Genomic DNA, 12,593 nt, shown 5'->3' on the forward strand with positions numbered 1-12,593 from the left:
CCTAACCCTAACCCTAACCCTAACCCTAACCCTAACCCTAACCCTAACCCTAACCCTAACCCTAACCCTAACCCTAACCCTAACCCTAACCCTAACCCTAACCCTAACCCTAACCCTAACCCTTATTTGAATCTCAATCTGTATCTGTATCTGTATCTGTATCTGAATCTGTATCTGTATCTGTATCTGAACCTGAATCTGAATCTCAATCTGAATCTCAATCTCAATCTGAACCGACGACGTTTTGTAATATATATATATATATATATATATATTTTTTTTTTTTTTTTTTTTTTTTTTTTTTTTTTTTTTTTTTTTCATATAATACTTACATACATATCTTTTTTATAATAAAATAAACGAAATAAATGTAATTCTTGGTAATAATATTCTGCGCAAATGCTTAAGGCAGGATTTACACCAGGGGGCCAATCAGAACTCGCTCTAAGAAAGCAGAATGTACTGCTTATTTTTCAGCGCGAGTTCTGATTGGCTTCTGCTTTTCTAGCACAAATTCTGATTGGCTTCTGCTTTTCTGCCAAGGTGTAAATCCGGCCTAACGCTCGACTCTCGACACTTGACGCTGCCATATAAAGGCACCTTAAATTCTGCACATTTTCCTGCGCAGATGTTCGACGCTTAACGTCGTCATGTGATCTTAGGCATCTTTATGTATCGGACCTCTACTCAATAGATAACGAGAAACGGACCTTTATCTCTCTTTGACCAAGTATGTAACGTGTAAACTAGCGGTCCTAGAAGGAAAATTCATAGGATTACCCATTGAAAATTGAAGATTGAAGATTGAAGATTGAAGATTAAAAATTGGAATTTGACTAATCGGAACAAAAAAAAAAAAAAAAAAGGACTAAAATTTCTTTATTCTGATTGGTCAAATTTCAATCTTCAATCTTCAATCTCAATCTTCAATGCGTAGTCTGATACGGACTTACGACTGTGTTTCGTTATTCACTGCCAGTATTGAAAATTTATAATTTACGTCACATATATTATAGATTTTCAGTACTGGCAAACTGAATATCGGAAATCGGAATACAGCCATTATAGATTTTCAGTACTGACAAACGCAGCTTCTGTATGTTACATTATACGTCAAAATGGCTGAACTTATCGCGATTCCATTGAAGAAACCTTCCGATATTGACATAATAAAACCGCTTACAAATGTCATTAAGTCGACCTACAACAGCCCAAGCAATCAAAAAGATTATACGGACGCTATCGCGGAATTTAGCAAGCTGAGAAACAATGCTCTTTGGCGAGCTTTTGAGAAGTATGAAAGTTCCTTGCAGGTTATCTACAGGTATGAGTCATCTTTAATTATTTTGATTATATTTCGTGCGACAATTAACGTTGTTATCAATTATTGCCATAATTTTTTAAATTGTTTGATGAAATATATATATGTATTTCGTTTACTGGCTGCATGTCTTTTATGCATTCGCATTCTCAAGTCCACGTCAGCGATACAACCAAATCTTACTTACGACGAATGACATTTTTAATTGTTTAAGTATTAAGTCGTAATTTGTGTTTACATACGGGATGTTTTAAATCTTGTCTCTTTTTCGCGTTTTTCCCACCAGAAAGAAAGAAAATGCTTACATGTCATAAGCAAATCGTTAAATATTTTTATATACATTTAACTTTAACGATATAGATGGATAACAATTGCACAATTGATTGCATTGCAAATAAACTTTAACAGAATTTACAATTCATTTTGGTACGAAGAAAATTTAAAGTTATACGTTGAAAGGAGTTGGCTCGTAGAATAAAATTCTATTAAATGTTTGTTACAGCATATATATATATATATATATATATATATATATTATCATTATGTATATTGCTAGAAGCATTGTCGAGCAAAACATATAATTTTATTTATAGCTATTATGATCAGTTATGTGCTTTGGAAGGAAAGATCCCTGCTCATGAATTGCAAATACCGTTCAAATGGAAAGATGCCTTTGATCGTACAATTTTTGGTGGGAAACTTAGTTTAAGTAAGTATTAAAAGAAAGGAATGTATAATATTGTTACTTATTATATGCTTTTTCATTTAAATTTTATTGTCGAGTATAATATTTAATATAATTTTATATAAATTATTTATGAATTTTTGATTTCAAATAAATGTTAAAAAGATATTGAAAGAACATTGTATATACATAAATAATCTTTAAATTGAGAATATGCCTGATAGGTAGAATGATAGATAAGATAAAGTGATATAGATTACTTAAATGAATGTGTATTGTTAAAAAATGTGATATAACTTATAATATTGTCGTGCACAGCCATTAGCACATTGGCGTATGAAAAAGTATGCGTACTTTTCAATATTGCTTCTTTACAAAGTTCGATAGCTGCTACACAATCGTTAGAAAGTGATGAAGGATTAAGGCTGTCGGCTAAATTGTTTCAGGTTTGCTCTTTCATATTCTATTAATACATATCTTACATATTTTGTGTGTCTTAATTAAATAAAATTCTTCTTTAGCAATCAGCTGGAATATTTAATTATCTGAAAGGAAATGTTATGATGGCGATTCAACAAGAACCAACACCCGATATAAGCCCAGAAACGCTTGGAGCATTGAGTGCATTAATGCTTGCACAAGCACAAGAAATATTTGTACACAAAGCAATCTATGATTCTATGAAAGATGGTATTGTTGCTAGATTAGCAGCACAAGCAGAAGAATTATACGCAGACGCTTTGAAATTATTTCAGAAAGAAATTTTTCGCGCATTTTGGGACAAAGAATGGGTGCCTTTGGTTAGTATATTAAAAAAAAATATATATATATATATATATAGGTTATTTTTTTCTCCTATGTTTATATATATTATTTTTATAAATAAATGTTTACAGATAGCGGGTAAACAAGCTGGTTATCGCGCCATGGCCGAATATTATCAATCACTTGTATGCAAAAATAATAAATTGATTGGAGAAGAAATTGCTAGATTAGAGGTAATTGCAATATATCATAATTCAATTATCCACTTTATAAAATTATGTCTATAGTGAGACATGTTAACATTTCCAGCATGCTGTAGAGTTGTTCAAAGCTGCTCAGCAGAGATCAAATAAGCCGAGCTTATTCCAAGATTATGCCAATAAAGCACAGAGAAATCTAACAGAAGTAAGAAAGGATAATGATTTTATATATCACGAAAGGATTCCAGACATAAAAAATGTAGAAGCTATAGGAAAAGCTACTGTTGCTAAACTACTCCCGCTTCCTGAAACATTCAGTTCTGATTTTAAAGGTTAAACGCGATATTAATAATTTTAGAAAGACAGGGAATGTATTTTTTCTTTTCCACAAATGTTGCACGTATATATTGCTTTTTTTATAGATTTGTTTGCGGAACTATTACCTGTTACTATACACAATGCATTGTCAGCCTACGAGAATCGTCGTAATGAGCTTGTTAATTACGAAGTTTCAAATCTTCGAGAAATGACTCAACTTTTAAACAGGTAATATGTATATATAAAGTAGCAGAATGTATCGTGGAATATTATAGACCGGTAATTAAATTTTATTATATATAGTGTTTTGGCAAGTTTGAACCTACCAGCAGCTATAGAAGATACAAGTGGAACAGAAATACCTCAATCACTATTGGAAAAAGCACTTTATGTACGAAATGCAGGAGGCATACAAGCTTTGGATGCAGCTATGAAAGAACTGCCGGATTTATTGCAACGCAATAAAGAGCTTTTAGACGAGGTAAACACACACACACACACACACATATATATATATATATATATATATATATTTTTAAGTTTTAAAATTGCTATGTATTATTTTTTTACATACATTCTAGTCGGAGAGAATGTTGCAAGAAGAACGTGAATCCGACAACCAATTAAGAGAACAATTCAAAGAACGTTGGAAGCGAACACCTAGTGCCCGACTGACGGAACAATTTACTAGCAATTTACAAAAATATCGTGAAATTATAAATAACGCAGTTACAGCTGATAAGGTAAAAAGATACTTTAAAGTTAACATACGACTTCATGGATCTGTATTTTTATGAATATTTTATTATATGATCATCCATGCACAGGTGATTCGCGAAAAATACGAAAATAATAAAGAAGGAATGGAAATTTTAAGTCTGGATGAGGATGAACTTACTAGAGCTGTTCCGCAAGGTTCGGCTGTTCAAGAGAGTAATATTGTTATACGACTCAGGAAATTAATGGATGATGTAGGTGGATAACGATACGATAAATGGATTCGTGCGCATCAATTTCTTGAATTCTAATCATTATTTAATATTCTCTTTTAGGTAGAGACATTGAAAGCTGAACGAGATGCTATTGAAAGCGAATTCAAATCCGCTACCAATGATATGAAGACTACTTTCCTTTCGGCGCTAGCTAAAGATAGCGCAATTGATGAACCAAATTTATCTGTCGAGAGTTTGGGAAAATGTTATGGACCTTTACAAAAACAAATACGAGAAAGCATAGCGCGTCAGGAAAAATTAGTTGGTGAAATTCAGGTATGTCTAAGATTTTTTGCACACATACAGGAAACAATTGTAATTGTTTGTAACAGATGAAAAAGGTATGCGCGCGCACGCGCCCGTGTGTGTGTGTGTGTGTATATATAAATTTATGTTTTTAGACATGCCATGCAGAATTTACAAATGAACAAGCTGGTACTGGTAGTGCGCGAGAAATGATGCTCTGTAAGCTGGCTTCTGCTTATGATGCATTTAAAGAACTGAAAAGTAACTTATCAGAAGGGGTTAAATTTTATAATGATTTGACACAGGTACACATTTATGTGGTACAATTCATTACTACTTGTTTTTATTTTGGGTCATTATCTAAACAATTTATTCTTCTACCCGTGTAGCTACTGGTAGTTTTCCAAAACAAAATATCCGATTTCTGTTTCGCCCGAAAAACTGAAAAAGAGGAATTATTGAAAGATTTAACGACGAATTTGAGCCATACTGGTCCCGCTACAACGCCAAGCATTCCATCCCATCATAGCAGTGGTACGAATCTGATATATTTATTGACTTTAACATTTTGTGAAATTCAAAAAAAAAATATATTGTCTATCTAAAAGGACCATCTGGTGTAAACCAACCATCGGAAATCAGTACAGCATCGCTTCAATTGCCGTATCCTATGCAACATCAAGGTGGTATGCCTGTACCTTACGGCGCTACACCAGCAACACCCTATCCAGCCTATGTTCCTCCACCGATGCCGACAACATACAATCCATATGCTACAATGCCATACCCTACACAAGGTATATATACACTTTAGTTCTATTATCTATATATATATATATATATATATATATATATATATATATATATATATACCATATATATAATGATATATTCAAAATATGTATAACGAGATTTGTTTTGATTTTTCTTAGGAGGATACAATCCATACCAAGCTATCCCTCAAGTTCCATATGGAGGCTATGCGACAATACCGCGTTACAGTGGTGCTCAACCACCGCATGATCAAAATCCATGGTGAATTATATAAGCAGCTTTAGTATACACTTTAGTATACACTGTGATTTTACGTAAATCGCATAATAATTCCAGTAATATTTATGCATAATATTTTATACAAAGTCTATATTAATCAACATTCGGAACTAATATTGTGTATAATTCAAGGGATTTTGTTAATCATTATATGTCTTTCACCATACTGAGGATGTCTTCTGTTTGATACTACAAAAGTTTTGATTTTTTTGATTGACCAATTAAGATAAAAAGGGAAATTATTTCTTTGCTTTAATTAGTTAATAAAATATTTCGAAACTTTCTTAACATCGGACAGAATGCATTCCCCAAGTCCTCCATCTAATACAGATTGACCGTTGGTATTTCTTAAGCTTTAAGTGCTGCTTATAGATTTGCGTAGAGAACACATATATCGATTTATAAATATATTTTGTAAAATAAAAAAGCCAAACATATATGAATTATTTTTCCTAGATCTTTTTTGTGTTGATTCTCTAATTATAACTGTCATAAGAATTGCATAAATATGGATACAAGTCATTTATTTATTACGATTTTATATGATAAATACATATATTTTAAAAGCTTTGCACATAAAAAAATATTTAAAGTATATATATATATATATATATAATTTTCTTTCATTTTTTTTAACTAATTACATTAATTTTAAAGTCAGTTTTCATCATAACTTAGTTAATTAAAGTAGAACAATTTTTGAACTTTGAAAGAAATTAATATTAGAAATTTCTGAGAAACAGTTTTCATATGGAAATATCTTGGAAACCTCATCACTTCACAAGCAATACAATACGTATATCCAATATGAACAGTTTTAGTATAGGCACCGACGAGATACTATTATTTTTGTGACTATCAAGTGGATCCGATGGGCCCAGAGATAATTGGAAAATGTTGACATTATCGGTCGTTTGATTGAATCGAAGATAATTACACGAATTATTTAATTCATACGGTTATTTTACATCATCCAGTTATTATTTTATTATCGAAAACACCGACGAAATATCATTAGAGACCGATGGTCTTATAGGATTTAGATTTTATTACTGGAAAAAAATTTGCCACGCGCTACTGTAGGTAAATCTTTACATTGTCGATAATAAAACAGTAAATTTACAATAAAATGTTTATTTTGTTGTTCTTGAGGCAGTTATATAAAAGATCTATACATTTTTGATAATAAAACAATAATTGAATGAACTAAAATAACGCGCAACGAGTTTTTTTTTCCAGTCACACTAAATCCAGTAAGACCACCGGTCTTTAATGATATCTCATCATAGTATAGGAACGTATCTCGTATATGGTATAGGAAAGAGGTAGAGAAGATTCGAGATATAGATATCCTCTTGTAAGAGAATATACAAACATATGATAGATTTTATTTTACTCCACAATGAAATGTGCACTAACCATAAGTAAATAATCAAAAAAGAATTGAGTTATATAGCGATATTATTATATAGCACTATTGATCCACAAACTAATAATGTTAGTGATTTCTCTTTGACAGTATAATTGATATTATATAATAATTTTGCATACTTGATAGAATAAGTAAAAGAAAAGAACATGAAATAATATACAAGTTACTTTTTGGAGTGCTGGCTACTGGAAGTGCTTGATCGCGAACGACGTTTAAATTTCGGTTGACTCGTATCCGTTACGTTATCATTTCTTTTATATTTATTTTTGTCATAGCGCGAAGTATTATCGTTGTCTTGATAAGAATTAAAGTTATTTGGACGTCTATCGTTGCGCCTATCATAATGTCTGTAATTATCTCTTCTATTAACTCTGTAAGAATCTCGTCTACGAGGAGAATAATTTCTCCGATTCCTTCTATCACGACTTGATCTACGATTATAGTCTCTCTCTTTAGACCTTCGATGATCCCTTGACCGAGAACGTCCGCGCCTTCTGCTTCTATCTTTCGAATCACGTCGGGAATTTCTGTTATTGTAGGATCGATTGTTCTCACGTCTTAATGATTTTTCATTCTTATTATGTTTAATCTCTTCTTTGTTTTGCATCATGTCATTGTCCTCCATGTTTTTCTTTGCATTGTTATCTTGTTGATAGACTATTTTATTCATAGCTGATGTCTCATCTGTCTGATCATTTTCTTTATTCTCCATTAATTCTGTCGTACATATATTATTATCCAGATCTGGTACTTGGTTATTTTCGTCGGAATTATCTCCGAATTTTTTAGGTCTGTCAGTTTCACATTGCTTATCAAATTCCTCTTCTTTCTTGATACGTTCCTTTTCTATCTTCTGCAATATAAAATCACAATAAGAGAATTAACAATTGTATATATGTATATATGTATATATATATATATATATATACACACTAGTATATACCTGAAATTCGTGCAGTTTAATAGTACGATTTTGAGCTTGCTTCCAATGAGGTGGAGTCATACTTCTGGACCGACTTCGAGAAGGAGTATGATATCGCTGAAAATTTATTCAAAACATACGCATTTTTTATTCAAATTAGTAAATCAATTAATAAGATAAACTAACGAATAAAATTTGATGCTATATTTTCATTCGTTCATTACAGATAAACAATTAATGCATTTTAAAAAAATAGCCAGTTACATACTAACTTATATTTTATAACATTAATAATATCACTTACAAATATTCCTCTACCCTTAAAAACACGACCAGTCTTTCTATGAGATCGTATACGATCTCTTCCATAATGCTGTCTAAATTCCTTCTGATTTGCATTATTGGTGGATCCCGCTCTATATAAAAATTTATTTGCCGGTACTTCTGGAATTTCATCGGGATCAATTTTAGTAACAGATACTAATGGATGAGGTTGCCCACTATCTTCCTCATTAGAATCCCGAATTTCACCGTCTTCCGACTTTACTTTTTTTTTACTGAAATGATATATTGTAATTATTAATATTATACTATTTTTAAAATTTAAAAATTTAAAAGTATCTTTCTATTTTAATAATTTACATATTTTAATAATTATTATATGCTTATTTTAAATGTTTTAATAATTTATATTCATACATAATAAGATAATTGATATTCAAAATCTATTTATATTCTTATCTAATGTACCTTTTTTTGTTCTTCTTCTTTTTTTTTGCTTTATCGGCATACGAATCAGACTCGGAATCTGCTGAACTACTTTGCTTTGTTTCTCGTTTTTTTGCTGAAACAATGCATTCAATAGAAAATTATTTAAATCTTATTATATCTGCATTATATGAGCAGATAGATAATTATACCTTTACTCTTGATCTTCAAAATCAATTCCCCACAGTTTACAACCTTAGCATCTTGTAATGGACGAGACATGCGGTCTACTGGAAGTCCTTCAATGTGTGTAATGATTTCTTGTCCGGACACTACTTCTCCAAAAACCACATGGACACTAAAGAAACAAAATACTTGCATATAAACAAATAAGTTTTTGAAGAAATCATATTTATATGTATATTATAAAATATTATGAAATACATATATATTAAATATGAATCTATACTTACTTGTCGAGATGAGGCGCTGGTTGTGTTGTACTACAACAACAAAATATGATTAAGGGGATGAGAGATGAACAGAAAGAGCCAGCTTTCATTGGTCATTGTGTTGTAGTAGTGACGTGCAGACCCTTCCCTCATGACTACACAAAAACATCGCTAAGTTATTCATTCCTCCAAAATTATTCTTATTCTTATGTTTTTCAATATCCTCCGCGAGTTTGCTGCATAAATCATCATGGGAATGCAATTATATATTCGTGTCGAATTGAAATTTGCTAGTTTTTACCATGCATTTAAACCTATCAATCGTGAATTTTAAAAATATTTACTATTCTTGCAAGTCAATATTATCTTCATATAGCTTCATTTTAATTCCATGCAATTTTATTAAAAATTTTATTGAATGTAATTAATCATGAGAGAGCCTCTGGCAAATATGAATAAATAGTGAGTTTACTTTATAAGTATTACATTAACTTTACCCCTGATTCACATAAAACACCTAGTTAATTAGTTTTAATGGAATAGAGAAAAAGTAATCTCAGAAAATTTCTCTGCAAAGAGAATTTTCTTTAAGTGAAGGAAACACATAATAACCATGTTGTATTATCTTGTGTCTGTAAGGTTTTGCTATACATACATAAAACAGATATAATTTTGCAATATTTATATATTATAAATATATTGTAATATATTAAATGTATAGATTATAAACTTAAATAACAATGTAATTAGCAATTTTGATACATCACCAACTAATATTATTTTAAGATACTTACATGAAGAATTGTGAACCATTGGTATCTTTACCACGATTTGCCATTGACAACAAAAATGGCTTATTATGCTTCATGATAAAGTTTTCATCTACAAAAATAATAATAATTCTTAAGTAAAGAAACAAAGTATTATAAGATTAGATTTCTTTATTAGAAATTTATATTTTGTATTAAATGTTTAAAATATTAAGAATTACATATTTACCTGCAAATGTACCACCATATATCGATTCACCACCTGTCCCATTACCTATTGAAAAATCTCCACCTTGAATCATAAAATCTTTTACAACCCTATGAAAAACGATGCCTTTATAATGCAAAGGTTTTGCTGTTGTTTTTCCAAGTCCCTTCTCTCCAGTACATAAAGCACGAAAATTTTCGCACGTTATAGAACAAATATCCGTAAAAAGCTCAAATACTATTCTACCCATAGGCAGTCCACCGACTTCGATGTCAAAGAATACTCTCGTATTTATGTTCATCATCATGAAAGGATCTATGAATTACCTGTAAATTTTGATACTGATACAAAATAAGCATTTATAAGAAAACATCTAAAGAACCTAGCATATTTTGTTAAACCTTAAAATAAAATTTTGTTGCAATACAAAAAATATACATAAGTAGTTATTAAATATATCTCTCTCTCTCTCTTTTTTTTCTGTATGTACAGAGGGTACAAACCGGTATTTTTTTTCAGTAAATTATGAAAAAAAATGAAGTTTATATAATATTAATATATTAACAAAATAACGCCAACAGATTATGTTTTAATAATTACTAATGCATGCTCGCGTTCTTCGACCTAATTAACAGTTTTGTTGCGTATAATTAAGGATAATCTCTCTTATATATACATTCTTATGTATCACTTCAAAAAGATGCAACAATAATAATAACTCAAAGAAATGACAATACATAAGTGACGATTATGCATACACCCGTAGAAATTCCGGAAAAAGTTGAACAAATGTTAAAAGAAATTTACAAAAATCATTGTGCAAACGATAACTTTTAGAATAACATATACGATAGCGGGATGACGCGGTGACGCGTGGCTCTTTGTACTTATAGAAGCGGCCGACTCGTAATTCGGCGGATTTCCCAGAATCCGAGTCCCGACCCTCACTCCCATATGCCGTTGGTGGATCTTTTCCCATTACGAATAAACGAATGAATAAAACGATAGTCACAAGTTTAAAAGCCATTTATAATTTAATTATCTTGAAAAAAATTAGATGATAGCCTCTTACTTAAATTTCGTTAGAATACAACTCTATTGCGTTTGGAGCACTTGATTATCTATTATCTATTATTTATTACGACGAAATATATAGATAATACTTGATTAATATCTATGTTATAACTTTCACGAGAATACGTAACAATTCAGCACAACTTAATATCAACGATCATTTACGATTTACGATGTTCGCTTTCTGCGATCTGCGATTTACTTTCTGCTTTCTACGTTTCTGCTACCGGATTCTCTAACGTCTTAAGCCCGTATCACGCTACGCATTGTGGATTCGAACATTCGGATCGGATTTGGAATACGGACTGCGAATCATCATCCATTCAATCAAAACGAAGTAGCCAAGGATCTGATTGGATGATTGACGATTTGCAGTCCATAATCCAAATTCGCGTCCGCAATGCGTAGTGTGACACGGGCTTTAGTCCGGATCTATGATAGATGTAGTAATCTCTAAACCTTAAGACCGGTTCTACAATAAGTCGTATGTCGTTAATCGTAAGGAAATTGACCAATCACAGTCGATAATCCCAAAAAAAAAAAAAAATGGACTGTGGTTGGTCAATTTGCTTACGGCTTATTGTAGAACCGGCCTAAGAAATTGATTAATCATTGTCGAGTATTCTCCTCATACTTGATTGTCTTCTTCTTCTTCGTATGGGGATTGGCTCCGACGAATACTCGTCATACGGCCATCAACTGGTTTATAAGGCTGATATTACATTTGTCGTACAACGAACTTTTTAAGCATATTGATTGGCTGCAAAATAGAAACTTTCTCGAGTCTCTAGAAATTAGCTAATCAATGCGCTTAAAAAGTTGGTCGTACGACAAATGTAATATCGTCTTTATACGACGAAGGTACGCGCAGGCGCAGGAACAGCGCACATGGTTTTATAATCATAGTAGCCTAATAATTAACTACCAAACGTTGTAATTAGACTACCAATCACCACCAAACGATTGTCTTTCAATTAAGACCAATTTGAACAAAATTGGTTGGTAAATAATATATTTGTTTGGCTAACTTTACAGCTTCCAGTTAGCCATTCCCACTACTTAACCACACATGGTTTTTTTTACTTTTTGGATAAATTATGGACCACCAAACGTTGTAAATAAAGGATTTGTGACCACTTAACGATTTTGCATCGAATAAGCCTTGATTTAATCGATTAGACTAAAAATTAAGAACGTCCGGCTAACTTTACACCAATATTTTAATTATTTAATTTAAAAAAAAACGATTGACCACAAACGTTTTAATTAGGCTACCAATCATCACCAAACGACCACCAAACGATTAGATAATTTTAATTATCAAAAAGTTAAAGTGGTCCGGCTAACTTTACGGAACCCTTATTAATGAGCTAATCCGATCGCTCCATAGACACGTTTACAAATCCGATTAGTCTAGGGAACTTTTTTCCTAGTCGGTTGACTGCGA

At 31.4% G+C, this 12,593-nt stretch overlaps 2 protein-coding genes across 4 annotated transcripts; one reads left to right on the forward strand and one right to left on the reverse strand.

Moving 5' to 3' along the window:
• The first annotated feature begins 923 nt into the window (after positions 1-923).
• Positions 924-6,024, forward strand: Alix (programmed cell death 6-interacting protein-like protein AliX). The gene is made up of 15 exons (XM_070308802.1): positions 924-1,324; positions 1,915-2,030; positions 2,325-2,452; positions 2,528-2,806; positions 2,903-3,004; positions 3,081-3,303; positions 3,394-3,517; positions 3,593-3,770; positions 3,871-4,032; positions 4,117-4,260; positions 4,342-4,557; positions 4,683-4,832; positions 4,917-5,061; positions 5,136-5,324; positions 5,460-6,024. Exons 1-15 carry the CDS (start codon positions 1,119-1,121, stop codon positions 5,564-5,566), a joined length of 2,469 nt encoding a protein of 822 aa, XP_070164903.1. The 5' UTR covers positions 924-1,118; the 3' UTR covers positions 5,567-6,024.
• Positions 6,025-6,189: 165 nt separating this feature from the next.
• On the reverse strand, positions 6,190-11,385 carry Moca-cyp (nuclear cyclophilin protein Moca-cyp). Of its 3 annotated transcripts, none has more exons than XM_070308759.1 (9): positions 11,312-11,327; positions 10,094-10,398; positions 9,889-9,976; positions 9,116-9,145; positions 8,855-9,000; positions 8,685-8,778; positions 8,239-8,491; positions 7,956-8,051; positions 6,190-7,865 (listed from the first exon to the last, which is right to left on the reverse strand). In XM_070308759.1, exons 2-9 carry the CDS (start codon positions 10,377-10,379, stop codon positions 7,176-7,178), a joined length of 1,683 nt encoding a protein of 560 aa, XP_070164860.1. In that variant the 5' UTR covers positions 10,380-10,398; positions 11,312-11,327; the 3' UTR covers positions 6,190-7,175. The 3 variants fall into 3 exon arrangements, with proteins under 3 accessions (XP_070164860.1, XP_070164859.1, XP_070164861.1); XM_070308758.1 differs by having other exon boundaries at positions 6,192-7,865; positions 11,145-11,385; XM_070308760.1 differs by lacking the exons at positions 10,094-10,398; positions 11,312-11,327 and having other exon boundaries at positions 6,210-7,865; positions 9,116-9,249.
• Positions 11,386-12,593: the final 1,208 nt, after the last annotated feature.

Source organism: Polyergus mexicanus, unplaced genomic scaffold, assembly GCF_030449975.1.
Source record: "Polyergus mexicanus isolate NDT 795.1 unplaced genomic scaffold, iyPolMexi1.0 SCAF_16, whole genome shotgun sequence".
NCBI lineage: Eukaryota > Metazoa > Arthropoda > Insecta > Hymenoptera > Formicidae > Polyergus > Polyergus mexicanus.